At 53.5% G+C, this 21857-nt stretch overlaps 2 protein-coding genes across 12 annotated transcripts in view; one reads left to right on the top strand and one right to left on the bottom strand.

Moving 5' to 3' along the window:
• The window catches only part of Secisbp2 (SECIS binding protein 2), a 40227-nt gene extending 37493 nt beyond the window's left edge, over positions 1 to 2734 (top strand). For 6 of the 7 annotated variants that reach the window (XM_033756461.1, XM_010607593.2, XM_019205056.2 and 3 more), the window contains 3 exons: positions 830 to 984; positions 1332 to 1521; positions 1891 to 2734. In XM_033756461.1, the coding sequence (XP_033612352.1) occupies positions 830 to 984; positions 1332 to 1521; positions 1891 to 1994 (449 nt within the window). In that variant the 3' untranslated portion in view covers positions 1995 to 2734. Of the gene's footprint in view, positions 1 to 788; positions 985 to 1331; positions 1522 to 1890 lie in introns of those variants that run through there. The other variant, XR_777007.3, reaches the window with a different exon arrangement.
• Positions 2735 to 3490: 756 nt separating this feature from the next.
• The window catches only part of Sema4d (semaphorin 4D), an 80950-nt gene continuing 62583 nt past the window's right edge, over positions 3491 to 21857 (bottom strand). For 3 of the 5 annotated variants that reach the window (XM_010607595.3, XM_033756849.1, XM_033756850.1), the window contains 3 exons: positions 20752 to 20924; positions 20633 to 20676; positions 18082 to 19539 (listed from right to left, as the gene is read on the bottom strand). In XM_010607595.3, the coding sequence (XP_010605897.1) occupies positions 18614 to 19539; positions 20633 to 20676; positions 20752 to 20924 (1143 nt within the window). In that variant the 3' untranslated portion in view covers positions 18082 to 18613. Of the gene's footprint in view, positions 4287 to 5164; positions 5263 to 8159; positions 8367 to 16880; positions 17091 to 18081; positions 19540 to 20632; positions 20677 to 20751; positions 20925 to 21857 lie in introns of those variants that run through there. The other 2 variants (XM_033756852.1, XM_033756851.1) reach the window with 2 other exon arrangements.

Genomic DNA, 21857 nt, shown 5'->3' with positions numbered 1-21857 from the left:
CAAGCACAAGGTCCTGAGTTCAGTACCTGGTACAAAAGAAAAAAAAAAAAAAAAAAGAAATCCTGCTTGTATTAAGCTTAAATTTTGAAGGTTAAAATTAATGTAGAAATGTCATTGTGTCATTTTAGATCATCCTATCCAAGAGCATAGATGCTTTTTTGTGTACTCTGGTGTTAATTAACATGTGGAAGTGGTTCTGTAAATCTTTCATGTTGCTGAATAAATATATTCCTATCCACTGCAATCTCCGGGTGAGGATGTGAGTTGAGTAATCCCTGTGATGGATTTTCTGTCTGCTGTGGGGCTTAGTGAGCCGTGTGCCCAGGGCCTCACCTCCTGCTGTTGGAGTGCTCCCTGGTGTTGTGGGACTCTCTCTACCTCCACCACTTTCACTCTCCTTGGCTGGCCCAGGCAGGAGGAGGCAGTGAGCTCTTAGAAGCTCTTAGAGAGCTGCCAGAGGGCCCGTGTAGGGCAAGGAATTCACCCTGGGGCTCTGGTCTTGTCTGTAAGTGGGGGCTCAGCATCTGCTTTTTAGAGTTTGGGTTGGATGCAGAGCTGATCCATATACAGTAGTGGATCTGTGGCCTGGCAGGAAGTAAATACAGAGTAGTACTAGCTAGTGCTTAACTTTTCCATTAGCACGATGCAGCTGTACACTATGTTGTTATATTATGGAGGTGTCTTCTGGAGAATTGATTCTCCCATGTGGCTGCACCTGGTCTCTCTGGTGGAATTTGACAGAGCTGGTATAAAGCTGTACATGAGGTGTATTGCTGTCTTATAATCAGGCTCATCTGCAGCGTCTGGTGTGTCCTTACCCTCTGACCAGGTGGGCTGGACGATACTCTGCACACTATCATCGATTGCGCCTGTGCGCAGAACATTCCCTTTGTGTTTGCTCTCAATCGAAAGGCTCTGGGGCGCAGTTTGAACAAAACAGTTCCTGTCAGCGTTGTGGGGATCTTCAGCTACGATGGGGCACAGGTGAGATGGGGCCTGACCCAGGAGGGAGCTGGAGGATGGTAGTCTGTCCGCCTACAGGGTGGCCTAGTACCTCTGCTACACCGGCGCTGGGGACACCACCACTGAGGTAGAAACCTCTCATAAAACAGTGGTCTTAGCCTCCTGAGAGTGCCTCGTGCTGAGGTGTGAACTTGGCTCTAGGCTGACTGACACAGGTGACTCAGGTAGCCCACTGTTTGCTCTAAGTGGCATCCCCAGCATCCGCAGAGGCTTGTTGCCCATTTCTCTGTGGTAGGCGATCGCCGAGTGTGCAGGGTACCAAGGCTCATCCTGGAATGTTACCTCTGTGCTCTCACCTTGTGTCCAAGGACCAATTCCACAAGATGGTTGAACTGACCATGGCAGCCCGGCAGGCATACAAGACCATGCTGGAGAATGTGCGACGGGAGCTGGCAGGAGAGCCCACGCCTCAGACGCCTCCCAGCCCACCCTCAGAGGGCCCCAGCAGCTCTGCCAAGAACAGCCCCTTGGCCCCCTCCAGAGAAGAGCCCCACTACCGTGAGTGTCGGGACAAGCGCCCTGTGGCTTATTTGGATCCTCGGGAGAGCACCCTGGCAGCCATGGTGTGAGACCCACTGGAGGTCCAGGCCATTGCCTGTCAAGACTTTGGAAATTATGAGGGCCCGAATGTCTGTCCCACACAGATGTCAAGGCAGAGGTCACCCAGAGCAGTCTTCAAGGTAGCCATACCCAAGACTGTTTTGGGAGGCCGAGTGGAGTCTTGGGATACTCTCTCGGGTGTGACCGAGGCCTTCCAGGGCCCCATCTAAGCCTCAGAGGGAGCTTCTCATTCTCCTCACTGGCTTCCCAAGAAGAAGGGTTTTATGACTTGTGCCTGCCCCTCACTGGTGCCATTTCCTGTTCTAGTTGAAATCTGGAGAAAGCATCTGGAAGTGTACAATCGCTGTGCCCTGGAGCTGGAAGAATCCTTGGAAGCCTCAGCCTCTCAGATGACAAAGTTGAATTTATAAGGAGAGAGTTCTTTCCTGTGTGTCTGTGTATTGTGGGTAAGGAGGGGAAGGCTTAAAAAGACTTTGGGGCTTTTTCTTCTCAGGTTTTCACTGGCCTAATGTATTTTGTATGACTGTTGAATTTGGAAACTAACCGACACAAAAGGCACATGAAGTGTTGGATTCCATCTGACCGGCAGGCAGAGCCACCAGCAGAAACCTTTCCTAGAAGCCTGCTGGTAGGGCTTTGGCTCTGAGCACATCGTGGGTCTGGAGGACACTGGAAGATGTGATACTTGGGCACTTCGGCTGCTAAGGAGGCTTCCCCCTCACTGTACACAAGTGAACCAAGGGAGTCCAGGCAGGCAGGCAGGCAGGTGGTTCCTCCTGCAGGGGCTGCAGCAGGGGCACGAGAGGAGCTGTGCCTCTCCAGGGATGCTGAGGTTGGCACAGTGGGCAGTGGGGAAGGGGCCGTTCTCAGGGGACACAGCTCTTCAGCTTAACGATGGGGAGGATTTGCTAAAATGAGCCTCAGAAGGAACATGGTTTTCTAACCTGAAACTTCCTTTTAGTCTGTATTTCCAAAGAAAATATGTGTATTGAAGTTCTAGATTTGTTTATTAATCTACAGATCTTTCTTTTTTAAATGAACATATTCTGAATGTGATTTCTGTCATAGAGGCCAGGGGGCAGAGCTTACTTTCATATTTTCCCTGTAAGAAAAAGGGCCTATTTATTTTGAATAAAGAGTGATTATTTAATTTCATTTCAGACTCTGGTGCTTGTAGGCTTGTCAGTGGTCTCAGTCATACTGGTTATTCCTGCGTCCTGAATTACCCCTCTCAGACACTGGCCTCTGGTCTGAAGGGACCAAGCAGGGCAAGATGGCCATGTGTTGTGGCCCTCCCAGGTTCTAGCAGTGGCACCTGCCAAAGTCTTGGGCCTGACATAGACCTGCTGTGGAGGGGCCTGTCAGTCTGACCAGCGCTTGTGTTCCCTTCACCAAAGCCAGTGTCAGGAAGAGTTTTCGCTGTCTGCTTGCCAAGCAAACAGGTAGTTTTGGCTTGGGAGCTCCTGTTGAATTTAGTCATGCTGCACATCGTGTGTCTGAGATGTAGTCTGTGATGAACAGGTCAGACTGGACAAATGAGTCAGAATGGTGTGCTGTGGACAGGGTTGGCAGTGTGACCATAGGTTGGTGGCCATTTTCAGGGCTCATGATGATCAGCACATGGCCTGCAGCTGTGCCAGTGTGGGAAGTGGTTGTTTGGCCAGGTCAGTACGATAGGACAAGGGCATCTTATTGAGAGGAAGTTGATGTAGTAAGTTTGAAAGTAGGAGTTTGAGAATAAAAACTCCACGTGTATTTTATGGGAAAAATTTAAATAGCCTATCAGCTGTACTCAGCAGGTAGAATTTTTAAATTTAATGCGTCAGAAAATACTTTAAAATCTCTATTGTAGATGAAGGTCTATTATTCAAAGGCCCTTCTTGGAGGGCTCCAGGTCTGTGGTACCTGTTGGGACTCGGTGGCAAGTATAACAAAACACTCGTCACTCAGACTACTGTGAAGAACGTTTAATACGGCACCAGGAGATTCGCACCTCTGACCTGCTGGCTCTTCCGCCTCACAAGCAAGTGTCCCACTGTGGAAGCAGAGTACAGAGTGAACAGTCACAGGCAAGAGCCACAGTCTTGGCAAACAGAGCCCAGCCTTCAGAGATCAGTGAGGACCGACAGGGACATTACAGACCCACTCAGCACTGAGCTCGACACAGGGTAGCAGGTGACAGACATTCACTTGAACCTCACCCTCCCATCCTGCAAGTGGATTCAGTTAAATGGTGAGATTTTTGGGTGGGGGCAGCTGCAGGCTTGACTTCCACCCATAAAGCCCAAGGAAGGGAAGGGGCTCACTGCACCAGTCTGCTGGCTCTTCTAGGTTAGGGGTATGTGTGTAAAGTGGAGTCCTGGCAATCGTGGAGGGGGCTAATGAGGAGGAGGAGCTGTTCTAATGTGACGGCCCCTCACCAGCCTGGTCACCTGTTCCAGGCAGACCTTCCGTTGTGCCTACCTAAGCGCTTAATTTTACAAAGGTCGGAGGTATTGTCCCAGACTGCCTTGGGGCTTTAGTGCTTTTTCACTACTCATTCAGGCTGTGGCCCAGTGACTGCATATACAACTGGCAAGGCAAACAGCTCGCTGCCTTGGGTTCTGGAGCCCATGGGGTGCCATGTCTGGAGGTAGCGGCGTCCACTTGGTCTGTCGGGAACTGCCTCCTTGTGGTTAGAAGGTATCCTTGCTACAGCTTTCCTGAAACAACAAGGCAGTCTTGAGTCCTAGGCAGAATGTACAGCCTCTGCTCTGCAGCCCGGTTTCTCCCATAGACTGCCTCAGGTGTCACTGTAAAGGCCTGGCGCCTCAGGTCACCTGGTGAGGGTGCCTTGGAGTCTAAGGAGCAGAGCACTTGGGCATGGGTTGCCCACAGGTGATGTCGAGGCAGATACAGCCCTTCTGCTTGACTTATTTTGCAAACAGGTACTCTGGGCAGCCAGGACTGCTCAGCCCCAGCATTCTCAGGAGGGGTTGGGGATAGCTGTAGGCCTGTGTGCTCTGATATAGAGACCAACCATGAACACTCATCTTTGAATGGTAAAAACCAGGGAGCTCTTAGTAGCCATTTTGCCCACAGCCCTTCCTCTGACCGCCAATTTAGAAGTAAACTTGTGGCCTTGCCTTCTGGTGGCGGCAGCCAGAAAGGCAGTGCCAGGGACTTGGGAGCCTGGGGTCAGGACAGCTTCCACCTTGTGAGAGAACCCCTTCCTGGGCACACTGCTGTCCTGGTTCTGCAGTATTGGTGGTGGGGCCCGGGTATCACCTCTCCCTGCTCCCCAACACCTAGCCAAGAGCCTCCAGCAGGCAGCCTCACCCACACAGGCTGCCTACAGCAACTGGCTCAGGGCCCTGTCCAGGGGCAGGACAGCTGTGGGGCCTGACAGCCAGCCACTGGCCTCTCAGTCCTGCCTCAGTCTCTGTAAGGTCCATCTGAGGGCCCCTCAATCCCTTACAGCCTCAGTGACGAGAGAGAGGATTCCCTCAGGGCTGCAGGATTCTAAAAACAATTGCTCAGTGGGCTGAAAGGAAGCAAGAGGGCCTGCTGATAGAATGGGGCCTGTTGGTCAGGTACATACCCATGCCTTCCTCCAGCCCTGCATCAGTCGGTCGTGCTCCCCAACCACAGCCCTCCAGGTAGTGAGCTCTCTGTTCCACTTTTCCTGCTGGGCTGCCTCTGGAAGACAAGAAGGGCTGTGGTCACAGCACTGCAGGCTTTTGCAGCACCACAGGTGCCCTCTGTCTGGCAAGGCCACACTGTAGTTGGATTGGTGGGTGAGCATCATCTAGCCCCTCGCAAGGCCCTTGCTGGGCTCAGTGGGCCATGGCAGTGCTGCATGCGTCTACCAGGCCAGCCATATTAAGTGGATCCTGCTGTCCTCATCTGTGAAGCTGAGCAGCGATTCCTGTCAGTACCCGCTTCCAGCCCCTTTCTCTAGGCCCCAGCTCTGGTTGCTACTGCCCTCCTGGGCCACAGCAGGGCTGTTCCCCCACATCCCTCATGGCCTCCTCCCGTTCCTGTGTGGCAGAGGGCTGGCTTCCCACAGCCAGGCCAGGTGGCACAGACCACAGTGGGTGCGGTCTGTGGCTACCCCGGTTCTGAGGCTCAGTAAGCAGCTCACTTCTGAGACTGGTGGCGTCTCAGGAAGCCAGCACAGGTGGGGGGCAGCGAGGAATGTTATATCCTGGTACTTGCTCTCCACAGCCTCCTAAGTGTGCTTTATCTTGGATTCTAGAGACAAATTAACTATAGGGCTGCTGGATGACATAAATCTGCCAGCCAGACAAGAGTAAAGGGCATCACATCACCTCCTTGAAAACAAAATCATCCTGGGTGGGGAACGGGATAGTGAAAATAGAGAGCTATGTATCTTAACCAATCATGTCTTCCAGCCCCTGCCTCTTCTCTATGTGGAGTGAGTTGGGCATAAAGTTGCCTGTATTCAGAATCAAGTCCCAGTCTTTCTGGATGATTTTGAGCATGTCGCTGAGCCCTTCTGGGCTTTTGTTGCATCTGTAAACCAGGTAACGGGAGCACCCCTGCTAAGGTCCGTGAGTGCAACCGAATGTGAGTGAGCCTCAGACTACCTTGCTGCGCTCCAGACCACAGAGCTGCGCTGGCAAGGTGTGCTTTCTAAGGCACCCTCCCCCGACAACGCCCCTCATTGTGACAGCAGCCTGGAGGCAGGACAGCGGGCCTACTTCTGCTTTTGCCCAAACCGCACTAAACGGATCTTCTGAAATGTAAGCATATGCAAACTTGAGAAGTGGGGGATGCGGCAAAAACCTGGGAGGTGAAAGGTGGATGGACACAGGCACTCTGACAAGCCCGTCCCGGGATGGGGGCTGAGGAACCATCTCACAGCAGGTCCGGAGCTCCCTGAAGTGGACTGCTGAGGAGTGAGGAGCTGCAGCACCTGGATGCCGGCCCAGGCAGTGGACAGCCTTCCTCGGCCCCAGGACAGGACAGTGGTCATTGTGCGTGGTTGAGAGCAGAAAGGCCCCTATCTATTTTCCACTTGAGTCCCAAGAGCCCAGCCTAAGCCACGTCAGACCTGCTACTCTAAGTCTGGGCTGCAGCCAAGAGCCAGGCAGAACCAGGCCACTGCAGCGGAGATGAGCTAGCCTTAAGCAGCTTCTCTCACTGGACCTGGAGAGGATGTCAGAGCCCCTGGCCTCGGGAGGCTGGCTGCTGGTATTTCTAGTGAGTGAAATGGACACTGTCAATGCAGAGGCCACACCGTGGGGAGATGGGCCTGAGACTGGGGGATCTTGTGGCCCTTTCTTCAGTACAAATGGATACCAAGGCTCACGAGACAAACAGGTATTCTAGAGGGAGAAAAGGAAATGGGGGAGGGGATGACATCAGTATTCTCAGAGTGAAGGGGTAACTGCATCCGGGAAACAAAAATGCTCTTAGAAATGGGGTCACATAAATGAAAGGGCTCAGTCATTAGTTATGGGGAAGATAAAGTGGAGAAAACCTCCCACGAAATAGAAGAAAGGTTCGTGAGCTGATGGGGAAGAGAAGGCATAGCAGCCTAAGTGGCACATCTCCAAAGTGGAGAAAGATGAATATTCAAGGAGACACCTCCTAATAGAAGGGCAGGGAGCAGGGTGTGGTGGCACACGCCTGCACTCGGGAGGCTGAGGCAGGAGGATCGCTGTGAGTTCGAGACCAGGCTACATAGTGAGTTCCAGGTCAGTCTCAACTACATAGTGAGACCCTGTCTCAAAAAATAAACAAAAAAAGAAGGGCAGGGAATCCCATATTTCACAGGTCCAGCCAAGACATGAGAAAACCAAGTCACTGCAGGGTTTCACAGTGCTTGAGAAAACAGGAGCTCATAGAAGCTTCCGGAAAAGAAAAAACCAGCCACAGGTGAAGCATCAGGTACCTGAATACTCAGATGCTGTGGAGTGCTGACTCTTGGGCCACAGTTCCATGCCCAAGCTGTCATATTAAGTGTGAAGACAGCCTCTTAAAATGTACTCCCACATTACCTTTTGGAGGTACAGTATTGCACAAATACCAAGAAAGGCACACTGCAAACCACTGTCCAACACAAGAGGACACACTGTAGGCTCAAGGGAGAAGGCTGTCCCAGGGAGCACCTGACTCCTGGGTGCAGAAGGCAATCTGTCCACAGGAGCCGGCTAGGAGGTTCTAGGGAGGGTGACAACCAACAGGACATGGATGTCACCAACTGCAGAACCTGGTGTCGGATTCATGACAACTAAGAACCAAGCAAATGGAAATCAGCACAGTGATCAACCACATGGGCAACAACGCATGGGAAAGGAGCTCCTAACAGGCCCAGAGGACATGATGACCCGAATGATGGAAATGCACATTCCTGCATGGGAGGTGGGAGACGCAGCAAGCATGTGTGCTCATGTGTACGGTTATGTGTGTACACATATTCGCAGTGAGGTATGTGTGGTTGCACTGGAGAAGAAGCCAAAAGTCAGTCCCTGAACTGAAATGCTACCATGCATGCCTGCTTTGACATAAGGGTGGGCAGTGAAAAATTACCTCCGAAAAGGCTTGTGGCAGCTGTGGGCATCACTTACCTTGTCTCACTGTGACCCGCACTTTGGAGGTCTGGTTCCCCGACGAGGAGAGGACGGAGCAGCGGTACTCGGTGCTTTCCTGAATCGCATCCCGCAGCCAGCTGAGAGCATGGGCCCTGCCGTCCGTCAGCACGTGAGTCTGCATGGGCACACACGTCTCCAGGGCACGCCCATTCTTCTCCCAGGTGAAGCGGATGCCTGCTGGGCCTGTGGGTACATGGACCATCTCCACCTCTGCCCGAGTCCCCTGCTCAGGACTCCAGCAGAAGTGACTTGAAGCCACTTCCAGTGTAGCCCAATGGGTGTCCTGCTCTTGGACCACAGATGGTTCATTCGGAGCACACCTGCGTGGCCTCTTGGCATCGCCCCCCACGTCCCTGGGGGTGGTTGCCGTCCTCTCCAGTGATCTGAGCCCTGGAAGGCTTCCCATCGCCCCCTGGATGGCCGGCCACTCTTCACACTGCACTTAGAGGCCCAAGACTTGGCCTGCTGCATGCAGAGGCGGAGGGCACTGCACTAGGTAGGTTTTATGCAAGGGGAAACTGGGACCTAGGGAGAGACTGGAGAGAGCAGATACCACTGACTAGAGAACTTGGGCCCTAGCTGGGTCTGGGCCTGGCAGGACCAGTAGAGCATGTGAACCTAGCAGGCCTAGTGCTAAGGAGAGTGAGCCAGACATTAACCACAGCTATCCTGATCCAGGTCCCTTCCAGACTTTTTACCTTATTTATTGGAGGTGTAGGGGCTAGGCCCACCTATTTCCATCAGACCCTGACAGTCTACCCAGCCCAGGCAGAGTGCAGTGGCTTTAGCTCATCTGATCCACTGACAGCAGTACAGGGCCTGCCTCTCCTGAGGAGGCTAGCCTCGTCCCAGGGCAAGAAGGCTGTGTGTCCCTGAGCAGGGGAGAGTCACAGACAGAGGCTGAGCCAACGATAAGGGGCCACCCAGACCCTACATTCACTCCTGGGCAGCCAAGGAGTGGGTGGTGAAGCCCAGGTGTGGGGACCATGAGTGGGGTCAAGGCCACCTTCCCCCATGGACGTCTGGGTCTCAGACTTCATTCCAGAGCCCAGAGCAGCTGGCTATACTGAGACAGGGACTACTGCCCATCCCCCAAAGAGGAAGCAAGCTGGGCAGCGCCCTGCTACCTGGTGAACACACTGGCTCCTGCTCAAAACTCTCGGAGGGAGGCAGGGCTGAGGGTGCCGTGAGCCAGCTGCCAGCTCAGACTGCACAGCCGGGTGCACCCACAGAGCTGCCCTGCGAATGGCGTGCCCCAGCCAGGCCTCCACCACGCTGCTGGTATTCTTGTGCAGGGCAGGGTGGCCACAGGCAGGGATTCTTCTCCAAGACGGGCCGAGCCTACCTGGGCTATCATGGCCACAACAGTTTCCCAAGGGTGGCCCCCACTTGGCCAGGCCCTGATAAGGATGGGTCTCTAGAGTCAGATGACACCCGGGAGTGACAAACCATGGTTTCATGGAGGACATCCAGCAGGGAAGAGGGACCGTCTGTGCAAACACACAACTGTACCATGCTAGATGTGGCCAGCAGCTCTTATCTGTAGCGAGAGCAGAAGACACTAAAACAGAAAAATTGGACAGACCCAAGCATTCCTAAGAATGCCAGCACACAGAACACCTGGCCTCGCCCTCGGGTGAGTGCGCGTCCAGATGTGGGTGTCCAGAGGTGGGAGGACCACTCCCTGGCCCTGGGGAGGTGGTGCTGGCCAGAGGGTTTGAGAGTTCCCTGTCATGGGCTGCAGGTGTAAAACATTTCTAGTTTCACTGAAGTTACTCTTTTGATGGGCTTTCCCTCATTTTACCAACCTTGGCCTCTACTGGCCTGCGATCCCTTTAACAGTTCCCTGCTGTTTCAGGTGTTAGAGAACTTTCCTCTCAAGCACTAGGCCGAGTGCAGACATTAACTGGACAGTCAGAAATAAATCTCTAGGCGGAGATGGAGCACAGCGAGGGGCTCCCAGGGCCCTGTTTGTCAGTTATGAGAAGCCACCTACATTATCATTAGAATGTGAGAAACCAAAATACATGAAATGAAAAATTGAAGTGCACATATGTATTTATACAGTCGTGTGTATGCACAGATAAAATGCCTAATAATGGCCATGATGCCAGAGGTACCTACCTCTAGATGGTTATATTTGGGGCTTTTGTATTGTTTCCTACAGTTTACAAATTCACTCAAACGCTACTCTTATAGTTAAAAAAACCAGAATGCTAATTTGAAAAAAATGTGCTATAAACTCTCAGGAAGTCTGAAAGGTCTTCCAAAAGTGTTTCGTGTGACAGTCTGTCTGGCCCTGTTCCAGTTCAGAGACCTTTGTGGGTTGTCTTGTGCAGAAATGTTTTCAATCCATGCTATGATTATTTCCCACATGTGTGTGCACATGAATTGTCCATCGACTGGGGGACACACATACTCTCCCCTCCATACTCACTGGGCACTGGCTCCAGGATCCCAAAAGATTTCAAAATCTACAGATTAGTTAGAGGACCCTGTATGAAATGGTGATGTATTTGTAAATAACCTATGCACCTTTATTTGCCCATAGATTTAAAATCACCTCTGGGTTACCTACAATACCCGATACAATGTGAACGTGTTGTAAGTGCTTCTGCCATATTGTGTAGGATCAGTGACAAGGTTGAACCCAGGGGTGCCGAACCTGTGGATACATTCTGTCTTTTTAACTGCCAGATGTCATTCATGACACCACGGCCCAGCCAACAGGCATGCAACCAGAATCTCACTTTAAGAAAGTGATTCTCTGGAGGTGTGAGGATCAACAAGAGGCGTTTCTTTGAACCAGACACGGAAGTGTTTTTTTTGTTGTTTTTTTTTTTGTACCAGGGATTGAACTCAGGTCCTTGCACTTGCAAGGCAGGCAGCAGAACCACTGAGCCAAATCCCGGGCCCTAAAGCCAGTTCTAAAACAGTCCTATCTCCTTCTGATGTACCAGTACTGCTTGATGGTGAGACCTTTGACTGCAAAATGCCCGAGACCATGCTCAGGTGTGCACAGAAACACAGAAAACGCTGCTACATATGCCACCAGCACAGAGAAAGTTCTGAAGCTTACTCACAGACATGAGAGATATTAAAGAGGTACTTACATTCCATGCACTCATTTTAAACTATCCAACTCATTCTGAATGCAAAGGAGAATAAAGAGAGAGGGAAAGAGTTAAATCCATGGGGCCATCCCGTCAGCACTGTGTGGCATGAGGGACAGGTGGAGCCTGCATACCCACCCCCCATCACCCCACCGAGCCTGCCGAACGGTCCTGAATACCCAGCCTTGGGGTTTTCTTTCTCCTCTGAGAATTCCACTGTTCTGCCCTTGAGCCTCCTGCCCAAGCCCCCACCATCCCATCCTGACAACTCAAGACGACAGCCTGGCTGGGTGTTCTCTCCAGGGGCCCCTGCCACCCACTGAGGGGAAGGTACAGCAGGAGTCCCGGGCTGGCACTGTACCCACCAACCTGGACATGACGCTGGCATCAAGCCAGAGGATGCTGGTTCTCACCCGACCCTCAAAGGAGGAAACTTGGCCTCCTAGCTGGGAAGAATCTAGGTAGATGCTAGGTCAGACAACCCCTGGCCACCTGTCCCCAAGGCCTGATATGACAAAGGCCAAACTTACCCATTTTAGGTCTGAGCCTTGGGCCCCAGTACATGGCACCCTCCTGCCCACCCCACCCCCACTGCCCCCCAGGACCAGTGTTGCCCAGAGCACCTGGCTTCAGAGCTGTGCAGATGTGATCAGGAGGCATTTGAAGCTGATTCCACACAACAAACCACACCGCTCCAAGCAGTGGCCTCCCCCAGGAAGGAAGACTTTCCAGCCCTGGAGCTGGGCCTGAAGCTTGTAGTGGGGTCAGGCATGAGGGATCCACTCCTGGCCTGAGCTGCTGGGGCCAAATCCCCAGCGATGCCCCCACCACAGTTCTGCATGGCACTTGTGCTCCCCAGGATTCCACATACATGTGGCCCACTCTGTCCACAGGGCCTCTTCTCTGTCTGCCCTGCCCATACCCAGGCTGCCTTCCTGCAGCTCATGGGGTGCCAGGCCCTCCCCCAGCAGCCACTCATATCTGAGTACCCCCAGGCTGCGGAGTGCTGTGTTCTCCGGGGGCCAAGCCCCTCAGCCTGTCCCTGCAGTGACGCTGCCCAGCAGTCCCCTGACAGCCACTCCCAGGCGTGTGTCCCTGGGCCTAGACTCTGCCCTTTGAGGGGCGAGGTTTGTGCAGCTGGTGGGTACACCAAGGCCGCAATGGCCTCCCCTCTCCACTTTCTCCAAAGTCCTGGAGCAGCCAGGGGAGGGAGAGGAGTGAGACCACACCCCAGGGGCAACTCTGATGATGTCCTGTGGAGTCCCCATCTACCTGGCCACACTCACCCTGGCAGTTATCTCTGTGTCACCTGCCCTTAGGCCAACTCTGAGCAGCCTGGGGAAGGGCAGGGACATGAGCATCTTTTTGGAAACTTTCCTTAAACTGTGCCTAAAAGACCTTATGAACTCTGTGGCAGCCACCTACTGCTGGCACCAGCTGTGTCGTGGCCTGAGCACACTGCCTGGCTCAAACATCACCTGGCTTTGTTCTCGCTGGCTGGGGACTTAGATACCTGTGCAGATCAGATCTGGACCCCCTTCCCCAAACATCAGTTTGTTACCTCCAAGGGGGATGGAGCCCAAGTCCCAAGGGTGCTGGCCCCTGTGGAGGACCTGACAGTGAAGATTCACTACGGAGGTGTGGTCCGGACCTTAGCCTCCAGGAGTCATCCTGACATCCACAAGAACTCAGGACTGTACCCCATTCTGGGAGGGGACCTCAGTCACAAATAAGCACTAAGCATTAACAAGCATTAGTAAGCACTTGGGGAGTCTGGACCAGGACACACCTGAGGACCAGCAGGTTCCCCGCCTGAGGACTGGCAACGCTGGGACTCCCGTCACCAGGCCCATCCCTCCAGGACATCTCGGAGGCTCGAGCTGCTGCTGGAGTCTGCAGAAGTTACTGTAAGGAGCAGGCAGCCTGTACCCTCAATGGCCCTTACATCATTGCATGACAGCAAATGGTCCAAGATACCCAGTCTGGAGGCACAGGAAGAAAAACCACTGTGGGATCACAGCCAAGGGATGAAAGTGGGGAGAGGCCAGGTGGCTGGGCCATTTGTCACGAGTCATGGACGTGGGGCCCTGGGATGGAGAGGGGACCCTGGGGGAGGCCATCTTGTTGTGGCCCTGCCCTCCTTGAGAAAGGGACAAAGGTCTCGAAATAGCCAGGTCAGGGGGTATCAAGGACCTGGCTGCTCTAGGCTCGCCTATCTGTGCCCTCCAAGACCTCCATGGGGTCTGGGAGGTCAGGGGCCAAGGAGCCTCTGTGGAGCCTGGGCCCCTGCCAGGAGTGGGAGGGACTTCTGTTCAGGTCTCCTCTACCCCTTTCCCTCAGTTCTCCTCCAGGCCCCTCGCCATCCTCAAACTGCTGATGCCCCGAGGCCAGCTCAACAGTGACCCTCGAATATCCCCGTCCTGACCACTGGTGCCGTAGGTGTGAAAGGCACTTTAGAGACATGGTTACGTGCAGGATATTAGAAGGCATCCTACCTGACTGGCCAGGACTGTGGCAGATGTATGCACGTGTGGTGTCCGTGATCTGTTGTGTGTGGTATAATGTGTATGCAATGCGTTGCCTGGTGTGCTGTGTGGGATGTCATGCGTGGTTTATCTGGTGTGTCCATGCTGTATGTGCTATGTGGTGTTAAGGTGTGTGCGTGGTGCGTGTGAGGTGTGTACATGGCCTGTGTGGTGTGGTACGAGGTGCGTGCATCCTTCCAGCCCATCGTGCTGGCCACACGGTGAAATGTTCCAGGCCAGCACACAGCAGTCACAGACCCCTGCCAGTGCAGCACAGTGTGGTGCTGCCACCTGAAAACTGGGTGGCTCCACAGTCTGCTGTCCCTGGCAGGCGGCTACCAGGAGCTGCCCTGAACCACCAGCACGCTGGTCTCCGAGGACTCAGACATGAAGCATGGAGGAAGGAGTGTGCCCAGCCCGCCCGCCCTTCCTGTGGCCAAGCTCAGGGCCCAAGGCTCTGGGACCACAGCCACCAAGCCCTACCAGCTCCCTGCCCTGGTCCTCCCAGCCAGGCTTGGTGACACGGGCTATTTTAAGTGTCAGTCTGGGAGAGGCCCACCTGCCCTGCTGCATGGCCGAGTCGCCTCTCCACTGAACTCTACCAGGCCCTCCTCCCCAGGCCCCCACCCCTCCAGCCTTCTCTCCTGCTCACACCAGGACATTCCCTGGGACCAACGTGACCCCTCCAGGATGGGCGGTGGCCTTACCTCTTCCTGAGCTGAGGCTGAAGCCATGGGGACGCCTCTCACTTTTGGGGCACATCTGGTGGTAGGCAGGCCCTCAGTGGATACCAGGGTGGGCCTGGTCCCTGACGGCAGCCTGGACCATGCTCTGGGTCAGGCCATCAGGTGTGGCCTTGATGGAATAAAGGAACAGCAAAGCAAGGCCCCAGAGGGGTCCAAATGTTTCTGGAGAGGGTAACAACCACACAAGGAGGGCAGAGGGGAGGTGGGAGGCCTCAGTTTCCCAACTGTCCACTCTGAGGGCTAGAAAGGGATCAAGCTCGTCCTTTTGGCTCCTAACATGCTCTGTACCCTGCTTTGGCTGGAGGAGCAAGACCACGGTTGTTTCTGACCCTTGGACCAGACACCGTCAGGCCTGGCCAGGGAAGACTGACAAAAGCAGAGGACAGAAGGAAGAAGCATTTCTCAAGCCCCTAAGGCCAGCAGGGGCAGTTGCAGGTCGTATGGCCTGGCCTCGGAAGCACTGAGATGAGACCAAGTGGTACATTTCCCTGTGCCCCAGATGCCCACAGGGGTGCTGGCCTCTACAGTTCCTACTGACCACTCAGCTCCCAGCCCCTGTCACCTGCACAACAGGTCCCCCACACCAGCTTCTCCACATGCTGATACCACAGCAAAGTCTGTTCCCTGCAAGGCCCCAGTATTTCACTCTGCTGAGCCCAGGGGCTGGTATTAGGAACATCTGTTGGCAGGCGACATGCACCTGAAGAACTGCCACATAACATGTCATGCACTTGGCCACACAGCCTGCCTGTCTGCAGGAAAGGAGCCCCGGGCTTTCCACTCTGTCGTGTGGACTCAGCTCCTCAACAAGGTGGTCCTCCACTGCACTCCTAGTACTCTCAGGCCACCGCCACCAGACACGAAGGGCTCTTCTGTTCTTCCACCTGAGGAAAAATCTGACCAGGGAGCCACACCCAGGTGTCTCAGTGCAGGCGTGGGCCAAAGGAGCTCTGCTGGTTAGGTGTGGTGGTGTAAGTCCTCCACAAGGAATTGAGGCAAGAGTTCAGGCCTGGCCTAGGAGACATAGTGAGATCCTTTCTCTCAAAACCCAACAGAGCTCATACCACAAAAGGTAGACAAAGGTCAGTCTCTACAGTCCATACCTGTGGGGGCCTGCACAGGGCTACCAGCTGCTAACACGCCCTGCATTTATACCGGACACAGGCCTCTCACAGGCTCCTAGAGCTAATTTAACAAGAGACAGGCTGCAGCTTACAACTCTTAGTAACTTCTGATCATAGGTTTAAAAAATAAACCAGATTTGCTTTCCCTCCTCATTAATTTCAATCCTCCCCCCAGCAGTGAGGCCCTGCTCCCCAGTCAGATGGTAGCCAGGTGCTACCGAAGCCAGGGATGGATCTAAAGCATGGTTTGGCTGAACCACTATCATTCAAGAGTAGATCCCATGGGAACATTCTCCAACACTGGTCAAACCGACCCTCTGTCTGCAGGGCACATACTAGACTCAGAATTTTCTGCTTTTAAACACCCCAGAACAGGTCAACAGAACCCCTATACTGGGAGCTCTGAGGTTACTTTTTTTTCGGTACCAGGGATCAAACTCAGGACCTTGTGCTTGAGAGGCAGGCATAGCACCACTCACTGAGCTACATCCCCACCTCTGGGGTTACTTTTTAAAAATGTTCTGAATGTGCTAGATGCGGTGGCACATTCCTGTAATCCCAGCAAGTGAGAGGTAGGAGGATTGCAAGTCCTAGACCAGCCTGGGCAACTTCACAAGATCCTATCTCAAAATAAAAATTTCTTCCAAAGTGCTAGGTCAGTGGTAGAGCTCTTGCTCACCATGTCTGAGGCCCTGAGTTCAATCTCCAGTATGGAAGGGGGAAAAAAATCCAAATGACCTATTAACCTCTAAATTATTACAGAAATAAAAGCAACCCTATACACTGTACCAGAGGTCAACAAATTGACCTTTGGCCCTAATCTGGCCCACTGCCAAGTTTTGTAAATAATGTTTCATCGGCTATGTTACTGTCTACAGCTGCTTCTCCAGTGTCACAGCAGCTGAGCGGTTATGACAGAGACCCTGTGGCCCTCACCACCTGCAATCCGCCCCTTTATGGGGAAGAGCTGATTGATTCCTGATAAGCTCACAACAGCTTCCTGCTGTTTATACAGTGTTTCTGCGGGGCTCGCCCAGCAGAACAGCATAGATGGCTCCGCCTCAGACCCAGTGAGGAAGGCAGTGGGTGGGAAGGGCCGACCAAGAAGACTTTGTGCTTGTGGATGCAGCCTTGGCCATCTTACTTGCTGGTGGGAGGAGACAGCATGACAGGGCGTGGCCCGACTCACCTGTAGCCTGGCAGAAAAGGTGGAAGGTCCCCAGTGCATGCACCTGCTGTGCCTGGTCACTCAGGAAGGGTGGCAGCAAGGCGACCCGCGTGCGGCTGTCAGGCCCTGGGCCCGGGGCTGGCCAGGAGCTCCGGGGAGAGGAGGACGAGTCAGGGCCCAGACAGGACAGGGAGGAGGAGCCAGGAGGAGGGAAGGGCTTAGGAGATGAGGCTGTGAGACAGAGGACAGAAGAGAAAGGGCACTGAGGAGGTGTCGTCAGGACAGCGTCCCAGGCCACAGAAGGCAAAGCACAGCGGGAAGCGGACAGGCGGGGGCAAGGACAGAGCCCAGGGCCACCACACCGGGGCCACCCCACAGCCTCCGCAAGTAACACGTGCACGAATGAAGGATAGAAGCCTCTCGTTTATTTGGATATTTTCCACATGTACACAAGTCAAGATAGAAAAATAAAAACAAAGTCAATCTTATAAAACACAAAAGTTTACACCAAAAATGATGAGCTCCTACCATGCTGGAAGGTGAGACTGTCCACACAGGCACATGGAAATCCAGAGTTTATTGTTCTTTCCCACAGAACAAAAGTCCTCCTCTGAGTGAGTATTTACAAAGTGGGAGATGGGGGTAAAACAACGAAGGCTAACATCGTACCGCCCATTTACATCTTTAAGGACAGCATGGAGGCCGGTCTGGACTATGCCTGTGTGCACCAGGCACGCTGTCACAGCCTGCAGGTCTTCCAGGGAGGGGACAGCTCCTTGGGACTGAGGGTGGAGCCTGGGTGGCAGCGGGGATGAGATGGAAGCAAGAAGAGAAGGGCGATGTTCACAGAACCCAAGACATCTTATGAAGGCTCCGCCTGCCCAGACAGACACAGGAACGGGACGGGAAAACGCTCCTCCCCTCGGGGCAGCCTGACTGCTACCACCCAGGGCCACCGGGCCACCCTTCTTCACTTGACACCTGCCTGTGGATGCAGGACAGTCCTCCTCTTCGAGTAAGTTAAAAAAAAATTACAGAAATAAAATCTGAAAAGAATGCTTCCAAGAGATAAAGTAAAAAAAAAAAAAGTGAAAAGGTGAGTGTGTTCAAGAGACGTGTTTTTTAGGTCTACACTTCTAAAAGCAGAAAGAATGCACTTAGCAAAAGTAAGTCTATCCCTGAGAACTGTAAGCAACGTAAGCCATATTCCAATATATAACAAAATCTGGAAGATGAACATCTAAATATTAAAACATCTGCTCCAGTAATGAAAAAAATGACCTAAGACTCAACACAATCAAAGCGAAATCCTAAAAAATAATTCAATGGAAGAAAAGGTCTGTGCCAATCTGGACAACAGGCAATAAGTTACCAATCTGATAAACTAAAATGTCATTTCCAATCTGGAATGAAATTATCTTTTAGTGGCTGCTACGAGGAGGGGAAGAAGGAACGCTTCTCAGCCGGAAGTCAAGCCATCTCTCTCCCCACAACACAAAGGGCTCAGGTACGTAGGTCAGGGCTGCCACCCACACTGAGATCTCCAAGCACTCCAACCCACTGCGGGACTCGAGACCAGGACTCAACACTTGTCACTTTCCCACAGCACAAAGAGGAACAAGTCACAGGCTCAACCCAAGAGGAACAGAGGACTAAGGATCGCTGCACGGTGACAAGACTCGAGACTCGGTTACTGAACGGGTTAAACACGGAACTCTCCACCAAGGAACTGCAAGACACCAGCAGGACCGGCCTCAGTCTCCGTCTGCATCCGAGTCTGCAAACTTCAGTTCACACTTCACGTCGAACGGCTTGTCCCTGGCGGAGAGCTCGTCGATCCTCTGCGAGTCCTCCCTGTCTGTGGGGACTTTGCTGGTGATGGTATCCTGCTCCGTCTCATAGCCGGTGTCCAGGGCCGGCTTGGGCTGCTCTCCGTTCTGCTGGGAGAAGCTCCCGGGCTCCACCAGTGTCTCTTTCACGCTCTGCTCCAGGTCTGAAAACTCTGGCTTGGGCTTCTTCCTCCCGAGCAGGAGAGCTGAGCGAAATTTTAAGCACTGCCCAGGTAGGTAGCCTTTATAACAATTGTAGGAAAAGAGGCAGAGGAAGAGGGCAAAGATGAAGAGCAAGAGAGACATCAGGAGGCGGTTGTCGCTGGACTTCAGATACATGGTCTTCTCCGAGTGCAGCTGCGGGACTGTGTTGATGACGATTTTGGGCTCACAGGACGTGCTGGTGGGTGCCGGCTTGGGAGGTGGGGTGATGGCCCCTGGGAAGGTGGTCCGTACAGCCGGGGTCAGGGGCGAAGACCCCTGGGTAGATGCTGCAGGCACCCTGGGGGTGGCCTTGCTTCCTTCTGCCTGAGAGGCTGGTGCAGTGGGGGCCGCCGGGGTCCGAGGGAGCAACTTCACCTCCAGCACGTGCTTGGCCACCACCTGGGAAACCGTCTTGTTCCTGACCCTCTCCTCTGCCAGGCACTGGTACACCCCACTGTCTCCTTCCGACAGGTTGAAGATGAGCAGGTTTTTCCTGCCCACAAGACCGTACTTAGGGCTCTCGGCCTTCAGCACACCGTTTTGAAACTTCCATACCACCCGGGCTAGGTTGGACTTTTGGGAGCATTTGAGTTCTGCCATGCCGCCGTGCTTGAAAAAATGCTGCCGGTAACTTTCTTTAATCTTATCTGGAACATCAAAATAAACGTGCACAGCATCAACAAGCCTGGTGGTTTACTGGACTTCTTTTAAAAACAGGTCAATCAATACCCACAAGAGGATACAAGCTTCACCCACTGGAGCAAGATGGAATCTTCCAGAACAACTAAGACATGCGTGACCACAAAAGCAAAGACGAACCCTGATGGCAGCCCTCAGGGACAGAGGAAACCAGAGGTGGCTTTGAACAGCAGAAATCCCGCATCTCGGCCCTGAGCCCACAGGGCTGGGGAGACAGAGCAGAGGCCGCTCCGTGCCTGGTGGCAGTGGCTTCAGACAGACACCAAGCACTTGGCTGCAGGGGAGGCTGGCTTTTGAAGCACCACAGCACCCTCCCCGTACCCTCCTCAAGCTGATGACTGCTGTCTGCTCAGAGTGCACAAGGACCCCGGAGCCAAGGGCCACACCTGCCCTCACACATCAGCAAGGTGCATAGGACTTGCCTTGGGTCACAGTGCCGTCTCCCCGCAGCTACAGGGAGTGGGGCTCCTGTGGAGAAGCCATACATCTTTTATTCGAACATGCTGGATAAAAGAGTTTTGGCTTTCAGATGTTTTGCAGATTTTGGAATATTTGCTTATACATGATGTACCTTGGGGAGGGGACCCAAGTCCGAACAGGAACTCATTTATGTTTCATATGCACCTTACACAGTGCCTGAAGATAATTTTATGCAATATCATTCTGAGCAGGAAACAAAGTTCTATAGCATGGAATGTTCTACTTGTTACATCACGCTGGCACTCAAAAGCTTTCAGATTTGTGGTTTTAGGATTAGAGGTGCCTGACTTGTACACATGGTCTCCTTTCATCCTAATCCTAGCAGGTGTTGAGCCCAAAGCTAAGCAGAACCAAGAAGAAGACAGTTTGGGACACAGTGCTTTCCAATAAACAATATACCCTACATGGCTTCAAATACTCTCTGCGAGCAAAGGGACAGAGAGAGACTGGGCCTGCGATACGATTCTTGACCTCCATTTCAAAACACAAACACCACACCACTGAAACACCATGGACTGTTTCCATGGCGAATCCGAGGGAATGGGACGGGGATCCACTCACCTGGGCATGAGGACACATCACCGCTCATCTCCTGAATCCACCCCCTGAAAAACAACCAGTGTGGTTACCAGCCTGAGCCCGCACGGGGGCACTTTCAGGCAGCACTCCCCACCCTGTACCTGCTGGGGCCCTCAGTCTGGTGGACAGAGACGCAGGCAGCCGCGGCCGGGCTCCAGGCGCAGTAGGGATCCCGCGCCAGTACACAGTCCTCGCAGCTGCTGTGCTTCCCGCAGAAGGCCAGGGGGGCCTGCACCACCCCTGAGTTGGAGCCGGCATAGACAAACCTCCTGCCCTGTGCGTGGGAAGAGAGAGGAGAACAGGCATAGTCGGCAGTCACCCACGGCAGGGGATTGGAGTTTGGGGTTACAGCACCAAGCATCGTCGGGTGCTGCGGGGCTGGGGGGACCCTCCCTGTCCTGAGCTAGAGCAAGGTCGGTGGGACTTAAGGCAGACTCGGAGTACGACTTGTATGAAAAAGATGGCAGGTGGTGCCCAAGCCAGCAGCAGTGATGCGAGGGCCCAAGGATCCAGGCCTCGGGTCCACATTTTCCCTCCCCTCTGCTTCTCTGCCTGTCTGGGTTCCACCCACTGGCAAAGTGTACCCTGCACCTATGTCTTCCCGGGGAGGAAGGTGGCTGCCTGTGAAGCGAGAGGCCCTGCCCTGCCCGTAGAGAGACAGCATTAGTGGCAGCTAAAAGCTGAAGGGCACAGCCTCTGAAGGCTACTCTCACCTCTGCACAGGGCCAGTGTCACCCACCCCTGCTTGTGTCACCAGTGCCTGCATGCAGCACCCACGTGTCAAGGGCACATCTACTAGTGTGGTGCAAACGATGAACAGCTAAGGCTGATGACTCAACTAAAGAAGGGATGACACCAGCTCAGCCTGGGCTCGGCAGCGAGGCCCTGTCCAAAAAAATAAAAAGGGCTGGGGATGAGCTCAGTGCAAATGCCTTGGGTTCAATCCCAATATGGCAAAATGTTTTTTTTAAAACGCAGGCTGACACTGTGTGTTTTCCACACATCTACAGTCCTGTGGGAGGAGCACAGATCAACCTCTGCACAGCCATGCTCAGAGCAAGAGCAAAATGGATGCTTCTGTCTCTCAGGGCCTGGGCCACTGCTAGACACACAGTCATTGGGTAATTTCCCACCCAGGAACATCAGAGGATGCACGGTAGCAGACACGGTGTCTGTCCTGCCCTTGGGAGCTTCTGTCTCATGGCGA

The sequence above is a fragment of the Fukomys damarensis genome, unplaced genomic scaffold, assembly GCF_012274545.1.
Source record: "Fukomys damarensis isolate Sample0158 unplaced genomic scaffold, DMR_v1.0_HiC HiC_scaffold_27, whole genome shotgun sequence".
NCBI classification, from domain to species: Eukaryota; Metazoa; Chordata; class Mammalia; order Rodentia; family Bathyergidae; genus Fukomys; species Fukomys damarensis.
The sequence above is the reverse complement of the archived record's forward strand: the minus strand, read 5'-3'. Positions and strand labels throughout refer to the sequence as shown.